The sequence below is a fragment of the Mesoplodon mirus genome, assembly GCF_964341445.2.
Source record: "Mesoplodon mirus genome assembly, chromosome: 15".
In the NCBI taxonomy this organism is placed as follows: Eukaryota; Metazoa; Chordata; class Mammalia; order Artiodactyla; family Ziphiidae; genus Mesoplodon; species Mesoplodon mirus.
In genome coordinates this window covers 80990292-81014122 of record NC_138991.1, presented here as the reverse complement: position 1 = coordinate 81014122, position 23831 = coordinate 80990292, and the positions used below count along the sequence as shown (strand labels likewise).

The 23831-nt window shown below is 45.6% G+C and overlaps 1 protein-coding gene across 1 annotated transcript in view; it reads left to right on the top strand.

The window, feature by feature from the left end:
• Positions 1–23831, top strand: part of KIF16B (kinesin family member 16B) — a 293315-nt gene that overhangs the window by 198316 nt on the left and 71168 nt on the right. Inside the window, exon 23 of the mRNA XM_082645904.1 lies at positions 8804–8926. Coding sequence (XP_082502030.1) covers positions 8804–8926 — 123 coding nt within the window. The remainder of the gene's footprint in view (positions 1–8803; positions 8927–23831) is intronic.

The following is a 23831-nucleotide window of genomic DNA, read 5'->3' as shown; positions in this document are numbered from 1 at the left end:
GAAGCACGAAAAGGCAACCATGCGTCATGTCTGCTTACATCCCCTTGGCCAACGCAAGTGACACATGCAAGTCCAAAGTCAAGGGGCAAAAGGCAGTGCACACTCCATTCACCACGAACCCATGGCAAGAATATCTGCTCCTCCTCCTCCTATGGCTACAAGGGAGAGAGAATTGGGACCACACCCAGATGCATTGGATCAGGGTTCCCAAGGTTCTACTGAAGATAAATTCAGATAAAACCTGTAGGGCCTCTCCCTTATGGAAGTATTGAGTCCTAGTTACTAGTTGAACTTATTTTCCAGTTCAGTCTTTGCTTGACATCTCCACAGGCTGATCATCACCTGCCTCTGAAGCAGTTTATCCACTGGGATCTGCTCTCGTTGTTAGACCGTTGTTTCCATAATCTTCCTTAACGTGACCTCCATCTGCAGTCCTTCTGTCTGTGGCACCCTCAGTCACAGAGTAGAACAAGTCTGTTTCACAACCGTGTTATATCACAGCCCTTCCAAGAACACAGTGTGCTCTCTCTCACCTCCTCAGGGTTTTCTTCTTTTTTTATTTTTATTTTTATTTATTTATTTATTTTTGCGGTACATGGGCCTCTCACTGTTGTGGCCTCTCCCGTTGCGGAGCGCAGGCTCCGGATGCGCAGGCTCAGCGGCCATGGCTCACGGGCCCAGCCACTCCGCGGCATGTGGGATCTTCCCGGACCAGGGCACGAACCCGTGTCCCCTGCATCGGCAGGCGGACTCTCAACCACTGCACCACCAGGGAAGCCCCAACGGGATTTTCTTCTTTACCTCCAACACTCTTCGGTCCCCCTGCTGGTTCTTACACAACACAGATTCCAAACCACCACCGTCCAATCTCTTTTTAAGGATGCACCCTTCTAATTTTTAAAAATCCTCCTTTATAAGGAACGGAACGGAATACAGTTGGTGAGAAGGAAAGAGATTCTATTATCAATCACTACTCACGTTTTCTTCTTCTGCCATCTTGTTAAAACCTTCTGTTGCTGAAGATGCAGTAGACTACAGCGGTAACAGCCCTGACCACCCTTTATATTGTGGTTTACAGTGTGCAGAGTTCTTTCCTATGTATTGTTTCTTTGGAGCCCCACAGTGATCCTCCCAGGATGGGCGAATTGTTATCGATTTCCATTTTATATCTGAAAGGATCACTGATTGGAAATTGGAACTCAAACCCAGACCTCACTCCAGCATGTATGTTCTTTCCACAAGGCCAGAGTCACCTTCTGGTCATGGTTATTCTTGACATTGCCTGAATACATTTTTTGTTGTTGATTTGTTTTTTTCGTAGGAATGAATAACTGATTGGAAGAACTGTTGATTTTTTTCTGACTTGTAACTCTTTTCTTGGAATTTCTAGACATTAAATATTATTTCTCTTTTTATGAGTTTTGTTTTTCAAGAATTGCCTTACAGGTTTCTTTGCAATTCCATCGTTTCTTTGTACGCCTTATGTCTCCTTTTTGCTCTCTACATTTTAGCTCTTACAGAAGAAAAGCCTGGGTATAATCATTGTGGCAGTACAGTACAGATAACCTTGTGTGCTCGAAGTTGCTCCTTTAGTTGGAAGATTAAACGATATGCTCTACAGAAACCTGATAAAGAGAATCCCCACCAATCCCCTACCCCCACTTCAGTTTTGCCTGGACCTGAGAATTCAGTACAGTTTGAACCAAAACTAGGGCTCAGCAGAAATCAGTGAGTGACAATGAGTGGTATTTTTCTTGGGTCATTAAAGACATCGTAGAACCAGGAGGGAGATCAGCTGGTTTTCCCTCCTCAGGTCCTCAACTGCCTAGACTCATGTTTGGTAATGAGGGCCACATGACAGCTCCTGCCACGTTCGTACTAGACCTGTGATTTAGTCTTTTTAAAAATCATCCATCTAACGATGGGTTATCCAGAGACAATGACCATTAAAGTTCTTTTTGGTCTAGAGAAAGATGGGGACATTTTTAATAGCTTCAAGCTGAAACATTCATCAGATCATTCAGTATTTCCAAACCTTGAAACAGTGTTGATCAATCACCTCATCTACATGGATGAAATAATCTACTTTTAGTGAGAATCACAGATTCGAATTTACTGGAAGGCCAGTAAACTCAGGATATTCCACAAGCATTTATATCCAACACAGTTTGTCATTTTCTGGGTAATTTATCCTTGATAACATATAGATATAGATACATATCAAAAGGAAAGAAATACTCCTTTATTTGAAAACCCATATTTCTGTTTCCTGACGTGCGTCTTTTAAACTCACTTTAAAATGAGAGGCAGTTCATGGTGGTTCTACATGTCAGGCTGTTGTTAAGTCCTGACTCTGACCTGGAGCAGGTGTGCCATGTGTCTTAGCAAATCCAGGTCAGTTGTAGGTACTAAGCCTTCAAAGGTGGTGTGGGACTAGTCCCGGGTCCCTTCACAGCACAGGCAGGCTTCGCCTTCTGGAGAGGAATGCAAGCATGTCTTGGCTTTTTGCCACATTTGTAACGTATGTCTGCTCACACAGGTTACCTTTATGCCCCATTTCCTGTGACGTGGCTCATATTTGAGAAGGTGATGGGTCCTCACCATCTCTGCCCCAGACCCCCATTTTCAGACTGCTGGGTCATAGTAGGTGCTTGATGCAAATAACTCTAATTAGAACTATTACTGTGGCATGTGTGGTTGAAAAAAGAGGGATTAGAAATATGTGCTATACTGGGAACAGAGAAAGGGGAATTACTAGTTTTTGTTAAATCTGATAAAAACCCAGGTTTGCCTGTATTTTAGAAGCAAAGCTTGGATATTTGGCTAAGAGATCAGACGGCCGTCCTGAGCCCTGACCTTGTCATGGTTAAAGCATATACTGAATTCAGCCATCTGGTATGTAATTAGAGCATTTAGGGGAGAATGTTGATGACTCCCTTTGGAACTGGTTCGCTCTGTGCCCTCTGCAGTGCTGACAGCGATCCTAGTGGATATTAATGCCGCTTCTTATTAATTTTCTTAATTTGCTCCTTTTGAAGGAGACAGCCTGAGTAGGAAGAGATGATTCTAATTGGAATATTCAAAACGTAGCCTGTGTTCCGTCTGCTTCTTTTGGCTGAGGACTGGACTATAATATTTCCCCACCACTGGAAAAATAGTGAATTTGTTGACACAGGATGTTGTTTTGTTAAAAGCTATCAGAAAAATATTTCTCTGTATCTTATTTTAAAAGATTTTTTTTTAAAGAGGACCATTTTTAAAGTCTTTATTGAATCTGTTACAGTATTGCTTCTGTTTTATGTTTCCGTTTTTCTGGCTGCGAGGCATGTGGGATCTTAGCTCTGCAACCAGGGATCGAACCCACACACCCTGCACTGGAAGGCGAAGTCTTAACCACTGGACCTCCAGGGAAGTCCCTAAAAGATATTTCTTATGTACAGGAATGTAATCCAAGTTACTAATTATGTACTTTACCTTGACCTTTTATTTCTAAATAGAGCCACTTTGTGGTGCATTTAAAATTCCTTGATCTGGGCTTCCATGGTGGCGCAGTGGTTGAGAGTCCACCTGCTGATGCAGGGGACACGTGTTCGTGCCCCGGTCCGGGAAGATCCCACATGCCGTGGAGCGGCTGGGCCCGTGAGCCATGGCCACTGAGCCTGCGCGTCCGGAGCCTGTGCTCCGCAACAGGAGAGGCCACAACAGTGAGAGGCCCGTGTACTGCCAAGAAAAAAAAAAAAAATTCCTTGACCTGTCCTACATATTTATCCAGATCTCCTGCGAGACGTGCTTCCAGACATACAGCCTTTCATGTTTCTTTACCTCCTAGCATGATGTGTCACCAGCTTCCCCTTCCAAGTTTAAGAATCTTTTTCACTACATGTAGAGAAACTGTGACTGATTCCAAAGTAAATAATTCCATAGAAATGTAAAAGCTCTCATAAATAATGGGATATATGATACAGCACACATTTGCTTGTCTACTGTAAATCTCAAGGTATTCAAAATATAGCTCCTTTCAAATAAAAAATAAATTTAGGAGACATTTATGTTAGTTTTCCTTCCTGCCCAACATAAACATAGTTTAGGAGAATGTCAGGAACCTTTCACAGTATACCCTGAGAATTCGACATTTCTCATCAAATTGACTTCAGAACATAGTGTCTAAAAATTACGTTGCAGCAGTGATTTGATGGAAGCACATACTCTTGATTTTTCTCTATACTTTTGCTCAAATGTCTTCAGATCCCTGCCTTATTCTTCTGTTATTCATTTCTGCAGGTGTTCATTTCTCTACACCTGTTAATATTTAGTTAACTGTGAAATCAGTGAGATTGAAGTAAACTGTGGTCCCAGATGTTAGTGGGAACTCTGTCAATATTTCTAATCCCCAACGTGCAAGATAATGAAGAGAAATATCCTCTTCTCAGCAATGGGTTCAGGTATTCTTCACTGTCTGGTCCTGAATGGAGCAGTGGCTCTTGTGTACCACCTAGAACCGTTTCTTGAGGTACACGTGCATGTGCTGGGATGTAAAGGGCCGTCCTGGATTTAGGCGAGCTGCATAATAAGATCCAGTTTCTCCTAGGTAACTGGTCTCTACGTAATTCATATACCCAGTTAAATTATCAAAGGCAGTGATTTTTTTCTGTAAGGGATTTATGAGCCTATGCATCAAGCAACTTTCTTTTCATTAGCAATTGCTTTCACAATTATGCATTCTTAGAGAACTTTCTAGTCTTAAACTGCCTGTGTAATAACCAGACCATCAGTAACAGGCTTAACCCCCTTTGAAAGTTGACTTATGATAAAAGAAGGTTAAGGTAGCGTTTGCTAACTTTAGCCTATAATCCATCTAGAGTAGAAAAACCTTGTCTTTGTTTAAAACGTAATGCAGTTGAGAAAAACTAAAGGTCTTAGAAGTTACAGATACTTTGTCAAAGTTACTTTGTATTCCCAGGACCTGGCCCTGTGTATGGTCCATAGCTGGCACTCAGTAAAAGACATCGATGTTTGATTGTATATCCTAGGGGCGCCTATAGGGAAAGGTGTTTAGAAAGTTCAGTCTCCACGGCTTGGTTAACAATGTACCTGGGCGGTTTTGACTGCAGTTCTTCCTCAGGAAAGTTCCCGGTATTTGGATAGCAATATCTGTATATATGTTTTTCACTCAGTGACCCCCATCATAACTTTCTCATCCTGCTGTAATTATCAGTTTACTTGTCCCACAGGGTGGGACACGGCCTTGGTCACAGTTGGGTTCCTGCCACATAGAGGAGATTTGGGAAACGTTGTGCCCATTTCCACTGATGACAAAATGGAGGTTCAGGGCTTCCCTGGTGGCTCAGTGGTTGGGAGTCCGCCTGCCGGTGCAGGGGACACGGGTTTGTGCCCCGGTCCGGGAGGATCCCATGTGCCGCGGAGCGGCTGGGCCCGTGAGCCATGGCCGCTGAGCCTGCGCGTCCGGAGCCTGTGCTCCGCAGCGGGAGAGGCCACAATGGTGAGAGGCCTGCGTACCGCAAAAAAAAAAAAAAAAAAAAAAGGAGGTTCAGAGAGGGTGGGTGACTGTTCCTCAGGGACCAGCTCCAAAGGCTCGGATTGAATTCTGAGTCTCCTCCAGGTGACGGCCACGTGGAATCCAAGCCCCTCTTCTGCGATAGCTTCAAGGAAGCAGACAGTGGTGGAAAACGTGTTGGTGTTGTCCCCTGCGCCTTTTTGAGAACCCATCACACATGTGGTAACACACTGTTCCTAATCGATTGGAGGGGAACAGATTTCCCCCCCCCACCCCCCCCTCCTCTCTGCACCTACTCTGTGCCAAACATCAGCCCAGGTATTTCGTTACTTTTCTCAGTGAACTAAAGGTTTATAACGAGGGCATATTTCTCCTTCTTCTGCCAGAACGAGCCTTCTAGTCCTCCTAGAAAACTCCTATTCATCCTTGTGTACCCGGCTGCAGAGCCCCTTCTCCACGAGGCTTTCCCGTCCCCTAGCTGGGGTTGCTGCCTCTCCATTTAGGAGCACCAGACCCCTAGGGCTTTGCTCTAGCCCAGGCGGCACTAACAACGCTGCTCTGGTTTATCACTCTGTGTGTCGACCGAGCCTGAAGGGGAACCACTTAATTGTTCTTCTTCCTTCCTCCTGTTCCCCGTTCTTGCCCCTTAGGGGGGAGCCCGCAGCTGTGCAGGGAGAGCTCCTCGCCCAGTCAGCTGCCGCAAGGGCCTGTTGTTCTAACCGGTAGGGAGGATCCGGCTTCCTCCCGAGGTAGAGCAAGTGGGGCTTCTAAACTAGTGTGACCGGTTCTCACTTAAAAGCCTGACAGCAGCAGCCCTTCTGCTGAGGTTGTTCTAAGCTCCTTTGCGCTTCCGGACACCGCAGCTCTCCACTCCCAGCTACACACACACACGCGTGCACGTGCTCGCACTGTAGCAGTGGAGTTCCTAGGTGATTGTGTCACATGTGGAAGAGACGTTATGTTCCTACTTGAAAAATACAGTTATAAGCATGACGTAGAAGGTTTCAGAGCTAAGGCAGCAGAGGAAGGACTGCATGGCCAAACCATGAAGGCTTTGAGGTCAAAGACATTTCTTTAAATGTGTTTGTTGAAAATAAATAAAAGCACTAGATTATTTCTCTGCCTTTTCACCTTCAAATAGATAAACATATCCCATGTTTTGGGAGATGTCTACATTCTTAGTAATTTGGAAATAATACTGTTAGTGGATTGAAAGGTCTTTGGCAATACACGTATTGAGAAACTCTCTTTTTAGGGATTTCCGCTATGGTTTTTGACACCAAGGACAGCTACACAGGTACACCACTGCAATAAAAGGAATGGTTCTTGTTTGAGGTAACCAGCCACGCAGTGAAAAATTAAGATGCTCTAAAAGGCTTTGGTAAGCCTTTTAGACATATTGTGTGGCACAAACATATTGTGCCAATGTGTTTACACTGTCAGCTTGATGAAAGCAGCCACCTGAGGCAAGTCATGTGCCTCCATGTCATCCAGAGACCTGAGCTTTCCCATGCACAGCAAACCTGGACCATCCATGCTACACCTGGCTGAGGATCCAAGGGTTTAGGACCCCTTTCTGCCTGAGGGAAAGGGAGCTTGTTGCCCCGGTTGTCTTTTTGGTCAAATCAGTGAGCTTAGTTGTATAACCATGGGTTTTCCATCTTCTTAAATTCTGTATATGTTGAGGTGTTTATTACGTCAGTTTATCTCAGGTGGATGGACTTACTTTAAAATTTCATGAAAGCTACTGGGTGAGGTAAGTCAGGCAGAGAAAGACAAATATAATATCACTTATATGTGGAATCTAAAACATAATACAAATGAATCTATATACGAGACAGAAACAGACTCATAGACAGAGAAAGCAAACTTACGGTTACCAAAGGGGAAAATGGGTGGGGGGATAAATTGGGGGTTTGGGATTATCAGATATACACCACTATATATAAAAGAGGTAAACAATAAGGATTTACTGCATACACAGGGAACTATATTCAGTATCTTGTAATAACCTACAATGGAAAAGAGTCTGAAAAAATATTTATAACTGAATCACTTTGCTCTACACCTGAAACTAACACAATACTGTAAATCAACTCTAATTAAAAATAAAAGAGTGGATATATATGTATGTGTATAACTGATTCACTTTGCTGTGCACCTGGAACTGACACAACACTGTAAATCAATTATACCCCAATAAAAAATTTTAAAAAATGAATTGATAAATAAATGTCACGCTAGCAGTCTCCTGGTGATGCATGTGGGCTCTCTCGGTTAGCCTGAGTTCGAATCCTGACTCTACCACTTACCTCTAAGTTACCTAAACTCTTAAAATTTACCTAAGCTCTGAGTCCTGGGACTCTCATCTGATAAATTGGGTTCATAATGGTTCCTGCCTCCTGGGGAGGATCATGAGGATTACACAAAATGACACACATAAGCTGTTCAGCACAATTTTAGGTAATAGTATGTATTCAGTAAACGCTAACTATAATTATGACACTAACTATAATTATGATTTTAATTATTTTATTACTGTTACTGCTTCAAAAACACGTCTTCTTAGGTTTTGTAAAGCCCTCCGTTAGTGTTAATGATAAGGATTGTTCAGAGATTTCCTTCCATTCACACTCAGGACAATTCCTTTCTAATTTTTTTTAATGCCTCTTCCTCAAGCCCCTCTGTCTTCCCACCATCCGACCGTAGACATTTGTCAGAGCCCAGTTGATTACTAATCAGAAGGAGCCTAAAGAAAACACTGGGGATTCATTTTAATTGTGGTTTAGAGAGCTCTCCACACTACACTGCCTTATAAAAATGCCTAGGAGTTAAAAGTGAAGTGCATTTGAATAAAATCTCCAGCTTTGGAGCTTTATGTACAGCAGGCTGGTAGTCTGTGAAGAAAAAAGAAGTTGTTCAGTGATCAAGACTTGTCAGAAAAGGATCTGGTTTATACCAGATGTTTTTTTAGAGTCAGGATATGTAACCTGTCCTTTTTTTCACTTGTTCTTATAAATTGGAAGGAACATCAAAGCCAAACAACATTTGGAAGTGCTTTCGCCCTACCTTTTTAGAATGGTATCCCTAAAGAAATGGTCTTTTGTCATGAGAGAGACTTAGCATTTCTCTTTCAAAGGAAACCATCATTTTTCTAAGTAAACTCTACTGGTCTGATGCTCTTTTCTTTGCTTGAAACGCGTTTCCTCCGCCTGGCCGGGCGGGGTATTTGCAGTGCAGTGATCTTGGTCTCTCTCTTTGTTCTCCCATCTGATGTGCCTTTGATAGCGGATGGTGTCTCGCTCCTTGGGAGCAAATCCAGACAACCTGAAGGACCCCATCAAAGTTAGTATTCCACGCTATGTTCTCTGCGGCCAAGGGAAGGATGAGCACTTCGAGTTTGAGGTCAAGGTAAGTGTCTCTTCTTTACTCTTCTGGAGGATGGAGGCTCGGGGCTCTGCAGTGCTGTCTTCTTTCTAAATGGAGCTAAAGCTACATAGGAACGTGTTGTTTTGTACGATACGGGTCATGCCCTTCTTTAAACCAGTGTGTGAAAGTCTAGGCTGGAGTACATGGAGGGAAGTTATCCCATAGAAGGTAGTGGTGGCTGGGGAGTCCGGCTGACATGGAAGTCACTGTCACCTACCAGCCCCACAGGTTAAGGTCACCAGCCACCCCAGATTGCCCAGGATTTTCCTGCTTTCGGCACTGACGATTCCACACTTCGGGAAACCACTTGGTGCCAGGCAAACCAGGACAGGTGGTCACCCTACCATGGGCTTAGGCTCAGTTTTTTAATCTATAAAAGTGGGAATAATAATATTTATGTCACAGGGATATTAAGTGCATATAAAGTGCTGACTCCGGTGTTTGGGAGATAATAAAGAACACTTTATAGGTGTTGCTGTTATTTCTACTGCTCTTTTCATTGTTTTTGTTTCTGTTGTTTGTAATGAGGAAGCTTTCCTAATCTGTTTACACATTATTTGATTTATACAGCTTTTCAGGAAGAGATGTGCTTGTTTCCTTACCTCATACTTCCCCAAATACTTCCGCTTCATCTTATTTCTAATTGACTTCCATTGACTCATAACACTTCATTAAATACTGCTGGCCGCCATCCCCTCCTCGAGGAATTGATGGTTAATCACACTTCTTCATTTTCGAGGGTAGGCGAGGGTGTTGCATGGTGTTCACTACGGTCCCCAGTATCTGTCTGCCGGGGGGCTTTCCTAGAGGTGGTTTTGGTCAGATAAATGTCAGAATCTGGATGTGGAGTTCTTTAGACTCGGATTCTGCTTTGCTGAGTGACCCAAAGTCTTTACCTTCTCTGAGCTTCAGTTACCCCCTTGGTAAGATGAGGAAATTGGGCCTCACCAGTGGTTTCCAGATTTCTTTTTAGCTGAACCCTTTGGTCAGGGAGTCTCGTAGGAGGAAGAACACTGTAGAAGCAGATAAGCGTGGAGCTGCTTGCTGTGGGGGGAGGGAGGGTGGAGGGATCCTGAAGCCCCCCCACCACCACGCCCCTGCTGCTTCCCCACTTCCTGGCTGCACCTCAGAGGAGCCCCTGGGCTCGGGGGGATCCCTCCCCTTAGGAACAGGTGCTCCTTTTCAGTCTCCCTGGAGAAACAATGCAAATAACTTTCCTGATTAATCAAGGTTTTAGATTCTTATTTCTGCCTACTGAGCCCCCCCCCCCCACTTTTTAACAGAACTTGCACATTTATATATTTGAGGTTTCTGTTGAGAAGACATGATGCCTGTGTGCTAGTGTCGGGGGTTGAACTTGACTGGCCAGATTCTGCAATTTCTTATTAAAATGTTGCACCGTGTCTGTGATCCAGTGCTTCTCCTCCTGACCTAATGCCTGATTCCCGCCCAGTTTCTTTTGTCAGCCATTTGAAACTGTGTGTGCGGAGAGTTCCATTTATACATATTTAGAGACAGCTTCCTAAGGCGTGTTTGTATTATTTCCATATTTTTAAATTAGAGGATAAAGACTGGCTTTCACCAGTTCAGAATTTGCATTCTTCAAAACATAGAACTCACAGCACTGGAGGACATGCAATGATTTTAGTTGGTACATAGATTTATTTTATTTCCATAGATAACTGTATTAATAAAGTATGACTATTAAATCGACTTCATGCATAGAACTTAAGTCATGAATAAAGAAGATACTTAATGTTTTTTAACTGAGTTGATTTAAATAAAAGTTGCAAGCAAATTATAGACCTGGCCGTATGCAGATCTGGCTAAAATTGTGAAGATGCAACTGTAAAGGCAAGTTAGAGAAACCAAATATGGGAACTGTCTGGCACCTTTCAGAATCTAGGCTGGCCCTCTCTGAACCGATCGAAGCCCTGTCTGAAAGCATGTCATTGTTCTGCTTCCTTCTGTTCTCATCCCAGGTATTGCCATCATTAGCACCAGGAATGGACTGTCAGCATTTGCCTGGAGAATTCCCACTTCTCCGAGTAGGAAGGGCTGCCCTGTGCATTTACAGGGAGGTGGGCTGATGGTCTCACGTTCCTGTGGCAGGTGGAGCACCCCATCAACAGAAGCATCAGGGCCCAGTACTAGAAACAAAAATCCTGGGAATATACTGTCCCGCCCTTAACAAAATAGACAAAAGTAGCCAAGCTCCAGCAGAAGCGTAGCTGTCTGAAAAGTGCCAGGGGAGTATTACTCCTCCAGGTAACCTCACTGTGCCTCATCTGTGAAATGGGGCTGAGGAAAGCCGCAGGCTGGGTTGGTTTGAGGACTGTAGGAGCTTTTGTATGTGAAGTGCTTGGAACAGTGCCGGCCACATCCTAAGTACTGCATAAGGTGTCGGGAATGAGTGAGATTTTACCCTTGGAATCCCCTTAATGATGTTCAATGTGCTCTTGTGTCTTTATGAGGATTTGGGGTTTTGTTTTGTCTTTTTCTTCGCTTTTTGGTTGTTTATTTCCTCTTAGCGTTCTGAGTTTAAAAATGAACTATGCCACCCTTTTCCTTCCATCACTTTATTTCATGCACAGGCAATGTTTTCTAGAACAAGTAGTCACACTTAGGGTCATATTTTGGCCGCTACTGAATTCTCATGGTGAGCCAATGGCTTTAAGAAGAGGAAGGTAAAAAGTATTATTTTTAGAAAAGTCTGTTGTGTTAGTCTTAGATCTTCTTTGAAGGAAAATATGATGATAAGGTATATAGATATTTTATATCTGGTTCGTTTAAGGGGCTGAGCTGACTCGGGCACACGCAGGTCCTGTTGGGTGCAAGTCCCCAGTGACTGAGGTGACAGGTCCCCAGGAGGACGCTGGCTTGTGGAGGGGTGGCAGCCCCAGAGCGCTGTCTCTCAGCTTTTCCTTCACCCTTCGTGTTCCTCTGCCTCCTGCTCTTCCCTACCCACCCTGCTTTAGATAGACTTGATTGGTTATTTAGATCATTCCTTCTTCCTGTCCAGTTTCATTTTAATCCCCAACCTGGTAGCTCCAGTCCTCCAGTCCGGTCTGTTCATTGCCAGATGAAGCAGTCGTGATCCTTGTTAAAGGGATGCTCGAGGTAGGCTGCAGGGAGGGGGTCTGGGGGGAGAGAGGGAGGGAAGAGTGGTTCCCAAATGCTTGTCTTCTGCTCGCCGATGAGTCCTGAGGAGGTTTCCATCACTGGGCTTTCAAGTGAGAAAAATAGAGTTTTTAATTCAAAAGGACTGTCTTTTATATCGTCTCTATTTGGGGGATTAAAAACAACTTTCTTTTGTGAACTAACTGTGAGAATGGGTAAGTGTAAGGTTTTTGGGTTTGGGTCATATTTAATTTTTTTTTTTTTTTTTGTGCGGTACGCGGGCCTCTCACTGTTGTGGCCTCTCCCACTGCGGAGCACAGGCTCCGGACGCGCAGGCTCAGCGGCCATGGCTCACGGGCCCAGCCGCTCCACGGTATGTGGGATCTTTCCGGACCGGGGCACGAACCTGGGTCCCCTGCATCGGCAGGCGGACTTTCAACCACTGCGCCACCAGGGAAGCCCCATATTTAATTTTTTAAATCGACTTCATTGAGACATGGTTTACATCCAGTGACATACACATATTTTAAGTCCAGTCTGATGAGTTTTGACATATGTGTACATCCCTGTAACCAGCACCGCAATCAAGATTGAGAGCTTTTCAGTCATTCCAGAGAGTTTCTCCAGCACCGACCTGCTCTCTGTAACTACAGATTACGTGGATCTGTTCTGGCGTGTGGTGGGGATGGGACCAGGCGGCATTTACTCTCCTGGGTCTGGCTGCTTCCACTCCACATGCCTTTTGGAGATTCATCCATGTAGTTAAGTGTAACAGTAATTTGTTTCTTTTTATTGCTAAGCAGCATCCACTGTGTGGATACATCACAGTTTGTGGGTTGGTGTCTCTTTCGATGTTCGCTTCTGACAATACAGAAAGCTATCATCTCGGTGTCACCTCCCCCTTCACTGACCCTGAAGGACTCCTGTGAGAACCCCTGGGCCAGGGTCTCTGTTCCCATTGTTACCCTGGCAGTTATACCTGCCAGTGTCTCCCAGTAGCACAACCTTCAGGAACCGTGTGCGCGTTTATGTTGAGAGAGGTGCGTCCCACCAGCTGACGTCAGAGACAAACAGAAGAGCTGAGGGTGTGCAGGCTCCTCTTGGAGAAGAGCACGTGCTGTGCTGACTGTGGTTGAACGTGGCCTGCTGGGCAGCAGAACGTACCTGCACAGCCCGTGCTCGTGGGGAGCTATAGGCGTCACAAGTAATAACTCCACCTGGACCACAACAGTCATCTTCAAACTCCTGCTTCCACTGCTTTTCAGCGAATGATACGTGAAATCAATGACCCTGCGTTATAGTTGCCATCCTCGGTTGGCTAGGACCAGACTGGGTAGAATTTATTTTTTTATTTTTTTTTATTTTTATTTTTTGCAGTACGCAGGCCTCTCACTGTTGTGGCCTCTCCCGTTGCGGAGCAAAGGCTCTGGATGCGCAGGCTCAGCGGCCATGGCTCATGGGCCCAGGCGCTCCATGGCATGTGGGATCTTCCCGGACCGGGGCACGAACCCATGTCCCCTGCATCGGCAGGTGGACTCTCAACCACTGTGCCACCAGGGAAGCCCTAGAATTTAATTTTTAAATTGCATTTCAACATGACACAAAATCTGTGCTTATGGCTAACAGAGGCTGTCATACTCTGATGTCAGAAATAAGCTGATGTCTCCAGCATAGTTTTAAATCCCCTACCTTTTAACTTACATGTTAAAATGATAATATAAAGAAATAATCTAACGCTGGTAATTTTTTTTTAATGTTTTGTTTCCTGAGAGTTTTCATCCCTTTAAAACCAGAAGTAATCTTCACATACGCCATATTGTCCTCCTGTCTCCTTTGGCGAGTGTTGACATGTACGCCAGTGCCCCCCGCCCCGTTAACGGTTTACTCCTGTCACAGCCACAGTCCCATTTTTCTTTTCTTGGCCGTTGTCATGTTTATTGCCGGTCTTTCCCGTAGGTGTCAGCTCCACGGGCCCTCGTCAGCCTGTGCAGCCGTGAGGCCTCAGCCCTTACATGGGCCGGGCTGGGAATGGGCCCCCGTACAGATGACTGTGATGTGACCCACACAAGGCTGGCCACAGGTGTTGTCGTGGTCGTGGGGCAGAGCCTGTTTGGGGCTTCAGGGGTTATGTGGCTGGGTGTCCTTTGTAAACCAGCCCCTCGGGGGCCCCTCGTGTTCCATCTCTGTTGGCAGGTTCGTCACTGATTCGCCCTCCCTTCCTCATCTGGGCCCCCGGGCACTCTCCAGCCGCTGCTCCTGGAAGCCCATGTGGTGGTGTGGTCTCTTGTAAGGAGGCTTCTGGCACCTCGTATTGTTCAGGAGAGGACAGGTCCCCACCTTCTGTCACGTGGCTGCAGGAGCTCAGCCTTGTGTCCACTCGCAGACCAAAGGGATGCGAGCCTCCACGCTCTACCTGGAACACATGACGCCCAAAAAGCAAGCAGCCCGTGCCAGCGTGCTCATCGGGCACTTGCTGAAGGCACCGCGGTGACAGTCTCCTCCTGTCCCCATGTGCCTGCTCATGTTCTCTAAGTCCTGGTCAGTGGCTTGAGGAGGAGGAGGAGAGGCAGAGGAAACAGGAGAACGAATGACAGCAAGAAAGTCTAACCTCAGGGAACACGCCCAGCACAGGCCTGTAGACCCTGCGGCTGAGCACCCCGGGTGGTGGCAGGCGTTTTCTTTTTGAGTTTTCAGGTCTGTGAGTCCTGCCTCCTCATTTCAGTCCGTCGAGTCCCAGAGCCCGGGAGAGGTTTAGCCCTGAGCACTCTCCCAGCTGCCGGGTCCTCCCTCGAAAGAAGAGACCCTGAAGGTGAGACGGGATAGTGGTAGAACCTCAGGGCGGCTGAGGTTCAAGTTGGAATCTTGCTTTTACATCGGAAGGGACCACGTGCAGGGACCCGGGGACCAGGGACGACAAACCGTGGAACAGCCTTAACTTCCAGCGACAGGAGCGCACTGGCGGTGGATGATGTGCTTTATTTGGCCTGAACAGACTTTAAAATTTTTCGAGTTGTCAACACTTCAGACTTGGGAAATCTGACGTGGAAATCCAGATTTCCCAAGTCGCGTAAAATGTTTTACGTTGACATCTATCAAGCACCTTCTTCGTCCCAGGCGCTTTGCCAGACCCTTCCGCAAGCGTGGAAGATGTACCGAAATGGGGATATTATTTACAGTTAATGAACGAGGAAATTATGAGTGACTCACCCGGGGCCACACAGCTACTAAGTAGATCCAGGTACCAGATGTCCATGGAATCTGAGTCCTCTGAGCCATCCCGGTTCCCTTGCTTACTCATCTTACTGTACCTTCTAAATATCACTACTTTCTGCACTTTTTGGAAGTTGAGGCCCTAGTGTTGCCCTAGACAAAGTGGCCATTTCCAGATCCTCACTTGTTGTCAAATGTTGCTGTTATTTGCGTGTGTGCTTTAACTTTTACCTTGAATTCTGGCCAAGTCATAGGCACTTCATAAATAGGCGCTATTAACGTTTTGACAAACCTGGAGAATTTGATGGTGGATAGACCTGCCAGGAAGCATAAGGAGGAAATGCCCAGAAAATGTGCAGTTTGGGAGCTGAAGGAATCACATTTATAGTCAGGGAAATGTCTTTTTATTTGGCAGAACAGAAATAAGAGCCATTTCAGTCTATTAGATAAACTCTGCACACATACATCTTTTAGAAACATTCCCAACTTGATAGAATATAAATGTTCAGAAGGATTTGTGTGTTGGCGTCTGAATCTCTGCTTATTAGTAACGGATGGATGTTCTCCCGCATGTGCGTTAGCAGAGCTGAGACAGATGGAGGCTTGCGTGAGCTGTGGTACATCTAGATTCACATACTCAGTTTGTGGACTATTTTCAAACATAAATATCAAGTGGAAGAAATAACCTTAAAAGAATCATATTTTATCCTAAGGTTGTTTTTTTTTAAGCACTCCTCTCATCTCTTTGAGAATGTTGTCTTTCACTAAAAAAATAAGAAAAAAACAACTTTCCCTTCCCCTATTTTAACACAAAACAACTCATCTTTTATATCGCTGTTACTTGGGCAGTTGTTTATCTTCACAGAGGTAATGCTGCAGACATGAGAAATGGTGAAGAGGAAATGAGATTGAGTCACAAGCACAGAAGAAAAGCGGTCATCACCTTGTGATCCTACCTTGAATTTCCATTTCAAGTTTGTTTTTCCGCTATAAGAATATATTAATATTTCCTTTCCTTCATTTCAGAATTCTGGGAGTTTTACATCTCTTCCTAGAGTAAAATTTGTTTTAAAAGAAACCACAAAATGGTTTGAACTCCCCTTTTTGCAGTTGCTGCCCACAGGTACCCTGGCCTTTCAATATGTATAATAAAAAGGCTTTTTTAGGAACGTGATTGCGGTGCAGGAGTTACCAGGTACTGAGTACCCCTGCACTCTGCTCGTTGCTTCACGTTTTTTAGTACAGCTATAGATTAGGTGTCATGAGCTCATTTTACAGATGAAGAAACTGAGGCTGGAGGAGTTGCATAATTTAGCCAAAGTCACACAGCTAAGTAGTGACTGGGCTAAAGTCAGGATCCAGGGCTGTCTTAATCCAGGGCTTTACATGATTGCATTCTCCAACGATGACTGGTAGAGAGTTTGCATTCTGTGCTTTGCCTCTGGGTTTCTGAGTAGTTTGCAGGAAAATTGCTTAGGCTGTCATTCTCCCAAGTTCTCACAATTTTAAGGTAGAATAATACCCCAATTCCTCTCCTGTTTTACCGAGGTGTTAGGGGGAGGAAGAAGTATTCCTTAGTAATGATCTTAGATTTGAAAGGCATCCATGTTACCAGAATATTCGGGTCTTTGGTACATTCTTTCAAATTTACCTTCAAATTACCATATAAAGTTAAGTATACTAAAATAAACGGTATTATCCCTATTTTGAAGGTACTGAGATTGAAGCATAAAGAAGCCATTCTCTCTAGTTATTGCAGAAGGCTGAGATTTGGGCCAGCTAGAAAGCCCCATTTGATTTTGCATCACTTCCTGTTATGCGGAGGGTGCTGTAACCAGCAGTCAGCCGCCAGGCTCCTGTCTGCGTGGTGCACTGGATTCAGACCAGGTTCAGGAGCCAGAGACTCCAAGGCACCTTGTTGGTGATGCATCTACACAGAGGATGTCTGGGGCATTTCCTAGGTAATAAGGCTGAATAATCTTATACCTGCTTGGCTTTGTGAACCCCGTAACCACGCTTCCACATTGCCAGCAGGCGGGGATGGATCTAGGGTTGGACCTTAGACTCCCCTCTCCCTGCATCTCCTCCTGCCAGGGTCCGTCTTATTCCCGCAGGTGCCATGGAGACAGGATTTCTGTAGTTGGCGGAGCTCTAATTCAAGTTCACAGAGCCCACTACAGTGGAGGGGATGCAAGCTTGGCTCAGGAGCTCGTGACATGGTCGGAGGACACAGTTCAAATGGCAGCTGTCCCCCTGCCTCCAGTACCCTGGATGGTTGCTGACACAGTGTCTTTTCCTTTGTGTCCACTTGGCCACAGAGCACAGCACTCCTTTGGGTTCCTCAGAAAGAAAACTTTGCTGCAGTCTCCTAGGGAACCAGAGAAGGAAATACATTGCACATCTCAGTGCAAATAACTGAAAATACCCCCTTAGACAATTATGTTCTCCCCAAAGCACCAGTGTCCCCCCCGCTTCCTAGATGTCCCCTGGGAACTCCAGCTGCTGCCCCCCTGCTAAGGGTAGTGGTGGGGTGTCAGCTCCAGCCCCCTTCCTTGGCCTGTATCCCCACGCCTGCCTGCGTATGCAGGGGACCATGACATTCAGAAACAAAAAGTTCTTCAGTTAATAGGACCCACCCTGTAAAGGCAGTTCAGAGACCACCGCTTGTTTCTTGATGTGTTTTTTTCAGGAGTTTTTTTCACACACCCACCCGCACGCATTCTTACCCCCAAATTGTTTATCCCTAAATCAAGACTCCTCTCTTCCAAAGGAATCTGGTAAATGACATTTTCTTTGTTTTACAATTCTTTACCCTCTCCCTGTCTCCTCTAACGCCTGTTGTCCAAAAACTTTAAACATTTACAGGTAAATCAGAAAAGACCTGAAATGCAGATCGTTCTGCTGCCCACATTTCAGGCCAGAAAGGGAATGAGAAAATCGCAGGGGAGAGTTTACTGAAGAGGCCCTGGGCTCCGCTCTCTTTATTATTCATTCACTTATTATTTAACAAGTATTTATTTGGTACCTGTAACAGTTTTTTTTTTTTTTTTTTTTTGCGGTACGTGGGCCCCTCACTGCTGTGGCCTCTCCCACTGTGGAGCACAGGCTCCGGACGCGCAGGCTCAGCGGCCATGGCCCACGGGCCCAGCCGCTTCGCGGCATGTGGGATCTTCCCGGACCGGGGCACGAACCCGCGTCCCCTGCATCGGCAGGCGGACTCTCAACCACTGCACCACCAGGGAAGCCCTGTAACCGTTTTTTAAAGACCATACTAGAAGTATCAAGATATTGAGGAACAGAAGAGATGAATAAGCTGTTCACATACTCTGGGGTCAGTGAAGTGGGGGAGAGAAACACGCAGAAAATAGAACAGTGCGGAGCAAAGGGGGTCACGTTGGACACCCGGGAAGACTTCAGGTTTTGGTGGGAGTGAGAGAGGACATTCTAGGCAGCAGGACAGCGGGACAGGCCCGCGGGTAGACGGATACAGATGATGTCTTGGTAACAGGAAGTAGTCCCACTTGAGGCCAGCCCTGGGGAGAAGCTCCTTTCTGGTAGAAGCGGAGGAGGACGATGAAGTGAAGCTGAAGTGGTCTTGAAGGGAGCGGGGAAGAAGGCAGTCGCAGCATCGTTCTGAGATGGGCCGAGAGGCTGCTCCGGAGTTGGGTGTGGGCGACCTTAACATCTCAGTAAAACAGCATTGTCGGTGAGGATTGAAAATCTAGAGCGTTTGGAAATGGTCATCACAGAAAATGTAATTTAGAAGGATTTCCGTGTAGGAGTGACCCTACAGAGTTAACATAGCATACATTTAGTGTCAGTGTGTTCTGCCTTCCTGGGGAGGGGTGGGGAGGGCGGTCTGCAGCGGTTCCGGGTAGCTCACAGGACAGAAGGGGCTTATTCCGACGGGGTCCCACCAGAAGGTCTAGGGAGCTGGGGAGTTTGAGGCAGGAAGAGTGACCTGGAATCCAGCCTGAGCCCTCGGTGAGTGATCAGAAGAGAAGCGGGGCTGGGAGGCGGAGAGAGGTTAGAGCATCACGCTGGAGACAGACATGGGATGCGGCACACGTGGTGTGAGCATCCCCATCAGAAATCTGAGAGCACCGGGCTGTCTGTCCTCAGAAAGACTGGGCCGTCCTAGAGGTGGACCAGAGCGAGGGGTACTGGGTGGCGAGCTGTGATGAATGGGGTGCTGGCCTCTCCTCCCACCTCCTGGGTCGTTCTGTTTGCAACATTTGTCTGAAGAGATTTGAATGAAATCTAATGTGTTAATGCTTGCTATTTATACAGATTCAAATATTTGTTATATATTCATATTTCCTCAAGCATGTTCATAGTTACGTTACTGCACAAGACTGTATTTTGCAGAAATCGGGCAAAACTTGTTTTAATATATATTAGGGTGGTATTAGACCATTTCCTTCAAGCTATTACTAAATACAGGGAATTTCATTTGTATATACTTGATGTAGCTCCTCCAAATGTTGTTAAAAAAATAAATGTTGTTGGGGAGACCTCTACGAGTAACTGCTTACTTACCTGGGGCCAGTTAGAGTATTTTTCTTTGGGTGAAAAACTGTTGATTCTCTCCTTCTTACACAGATAGATATACACAAGCAAATACATACTGATGACAGGTCTTAAAATCGACAGTCCTTAAACCAGCAAAATATGTATATAACATAAATTTGTGGAAAGCACTCAGTTGAGAATTGTTCATAGTGAATGCAGTTCATCTTGTGGACACGTTTATGGTGTTTAAGTTGCACTTGATCATTTTATGGTCCAGAAAAGATGGATTTGTATCAGCAGACTTGTTCAGTGAGCGAGAAGTAATGAATTTAGTCCTCAAAGCCACAGAACAATGATGCCCTGCGTTTTCAGCATGGAAGAGAACAGTTGAGCGTTTTGACCTGTTGTGTTGGGTGTACTGACCTTCTGTGCCTCCTCTCTGCATCAGCACCTCCTCCTATGCCCAGTTTTAATTTGGGGCAAAATAGGACTTTAATGTCTATTTCCACTTTCTGTGTAGTTTTCCCAAACTTCACGTGCGCTGTTTCCCCAGCTCTCAAAATGCAGTTGTCTCTGTTACAGAGAAGGGATTTGACTGTTTTCCTGTGGGGAGGTGACCACGTGGTTGGTTGCCTTGCGCACCATTTCTGTGGTGCTCACAATGGTCTTCACTCCTCATCATCATTGTCCTCAGCTTGTTTACGTGTTGAGAGGCAAGGGGAGACTTAAAGTGTTTTATATACAAAGCAGGAACATGAGCCTTTGTAATCCTTGTATTTAACCTGGATTCAGGTGAAAACTTCATGGGTAAAGAATTTGGAAATCTCTCTGTGCCTCACTATAAACTTGGGTTACAAATATATCGAGAATGCATCCTGTTCTCAGTGCAGAGAAAACGAAAAAAAAAGATACCATTATGTGACTAAGTAAAATAATCTTCGATTCAGATGGACCTCAAAGATATCACCAGAACAGAGTTAGTGGAGCCAAGATAGTGGAGCCTTACCTTCTTTGAAAAGCAAACTAACCTTAAGTACATCTCTCAGAAAACTACCAGCACCTGATATGGTGCCGACACATACTAGTCGTTCAATAAACGTTTATTTCCTCAATGAGAGGCCTCCCACCACCACCGCAGCTACTGCCAAAGGCCCACTCCCTTAGAAGGCTTACAACCTTGTAGGTTAGAGAGACGTTTATATACTTAATATCGGTTATATAAATTAACTAGTACAAGTTTAATTCTATAATTAACGTCCTGTGATGTGTGCTCTGATCAGAGTGTGAGCTGCATGCCAGGGAGTCACGGAGGAGGGAATGATTCTTCCAGGGAGAAAGGAGTAGAAGCAGGGGTGCTGCCAAGGGAGGGACTGTGGTTGGACACGCGCCCTGGAGGCTGAACAGGAGGCCACGGGACGGGTGGACACTGAGGAGGCCATTCGAAAGACCCTTCCAGAGACCGACAAATGTGCCCCATCTCTGTGTTGACCAGTTGTCTGAAGTGTGAGTTTTTTTTTTTTTTAATCCACTGGGAGCTGGGCTTAGAAAAGGTAGTGTTGGGGGCTTCCCTGGTGGCGCAGTGGTTGAGAGTCCGCCTGCCGATGCAGGGGACGCAGGTTCGTGCCCCGGTCCGGGAAGATCCCACATGCCGCGGAGCGGCTGGGCCCGTGAGCCATGGCCGCTGAGCCTGCGCGTCTGGAGCCTGTGCTCCGCAACGGGAGAGGTCACAGCAGTGAGAGGCCCGCGTACCGCAAAAAAAAAAAAAAAAAAAAAAAAAAAAGGTAGTGTTGGGTCAGCCGGGAACAGGTCCTGAATGCCATGATAAGGGCTTTGACCTTGAGGGGGGAGTGGATGGAGGGGAGTGGAAACAGGAAGCTTGTGAAAGGGTAAAGGATTTGGAGATTTCTCTCTGCCTCGCTATAAGCTTGTGTTGCAGTTATACTGAGAATGCACCCTGTTCTCCACAAGCCACCACATCTGATTTGGGGGCAGCAACACGCAGAGGTTTACAGCAAGGCTGCTCAAACTTTACCCTGCGTCGGAAGCCCATGAAGATTTTGTTAAAACACAGATTTCTGGGCTCCACCCCAGAGTTCCAGATGAAGAGTGGGTGAGACCTCAGAATTTGCATTTCTAACAAGTTCCCCAGTGAAACTGTTGCTGCTGGTCAGGCGTCACACTTTGAGAACCGCTGGTTTAGGTTATGGACTGAGATATTGAAGGCAGAAGCGGCTGAGATCTGTATGTGGGTTTATTAATGTGAGTTTATTAAAATATCAAGACGCGAGGCAACAAAATGAACCATTGCCCTAAATGTACCCATAATGATCTTCTTTGTTCAATATTTTGGGGAAATTATATACAGTGTTAATGGTTCCAGAGAGTCCCCACCTTCTTCATGAATGTGGGACTCTTGGAGACACCAGTGTAACGTGGTGAAGACAGAGATCCCTCTGATCCCCTTATAGACCTCGCTAAACCCAATTCACAGGAACACACAGCTCTGGATAGCTCTCTCCCCGTCAGGCCATCTTCCTCTGTCTCCTTCCAGCTCCACCCCTGCTCTCCCCCTGCATCCTGCATCCCGTTGTGAGCACTGGGGGCTGATATCGAGAAGCAGAAGGAAGTGCATTGGATGCTTTTGGGGGCTCTCTCAGGGACTTTATCTTCCTCTTGCTGTCTTATCATTTTGTGCCCAAATGCCCTGATTCTGCTGCCCGGGAAATCACTCAGCCGCGCCTGTACTCCGGAGACTTGGTATGTGCAAGTTGTCAGGGAAATTGCCATGCCTTATAAAGGCATTATTCTGGGGCCACCGTGGGAAAGAGGAGTGAAACCCAAATTATGAAGTAGGTGTGAAGTAGCTGTTGAATTAATTAGAGATTTCAAAATATGGTCTGACATTAAGCAATAAAGAAGAAGAAGCAGGACTTTCCTGGTGGTCCAGTGGTTAAGACTGTGCTTCCAATACAGGGGGTGTGGGTTTGATGCCTGGTCAGGGAACTAAGATCCCACGTGCCATGTGATGTGGCCAAAAAAAAAAAAAAAAAAAGAAAGAAAGAGGAAGACGCTGCCGGCCAAAGCCTCACGAGCTGGTGTCCAGTTATCCATATCCATATCCTGATTTTGCTGGAGGCCATCTCTTCTACCAGAGAGATGAACAAAGGCCTTGCTGATTCATTGTTGCTAAGCCTGAGTACGTTTAAGACAAGCCCATCCGGGGGCTCCATCCTCCAGCTCTTCATCAGGATGCCCATGATGTGTCAAGTACTCTTCTAAGGTGTAGTGAAAACCAACTAAAAATCCCAATATTCCTGGAGCTTATTCTAGTACAGAAGAGAGACAGAAACAAGACATATAAGTAAATATATACAGATTACGTTGTTTTATTGCGCTTCTCAGATATTGCGTAGTTTTACAAATTGAAAGTTTGTAATGCAACCCTGCATTGTCAAGATGATGGTTAGCATTTTTTAGTGTTAAAGTGTTTTTTTACTTAAGATATGTACATTGTTTTCTTAGACGTGCTATTGCACACTGAATAGACTACAGTATAGTGCAAACATAACTTTTATATGTACTGGGAAACCAGAAAATTCGTGTGACTCACTTTATTGCAATCCGCTGTACTGTGGTGATCTGAAACCCAACCCACGATATCTCGGAGGCGTGACTGTACCATGTTAGGTAGTAAGAAGTGCTTAGTAGAAAAATAAGAAAAGAGAAATAAGTAGTGTGGAGATGGGGAGTAAGGGGGTGCAATTTTAGATGGTATATCCAGAGAAGGCATCACTGAGAAAGTGGCTGTTGAGCAAAGACTTGAAGGAAGTGAGGGGGCTAGTCACGTGGAAAGAGGATTCCAGAAAGAGGAAAGATCACAGACAGAGTTCCTGAGGCCACACTTACTGTGTAGTATGTCTGATGGGTTCTAGATAAGCAAGGAAGGCGAGTGAGCAAGGGAAAACGTGGTGGGAGATGAGGCCAGGGAGGGGACAAATTGTAGAGATCCTTGTAGATCAGCTCAAGAACTTGAACATGTACCCTG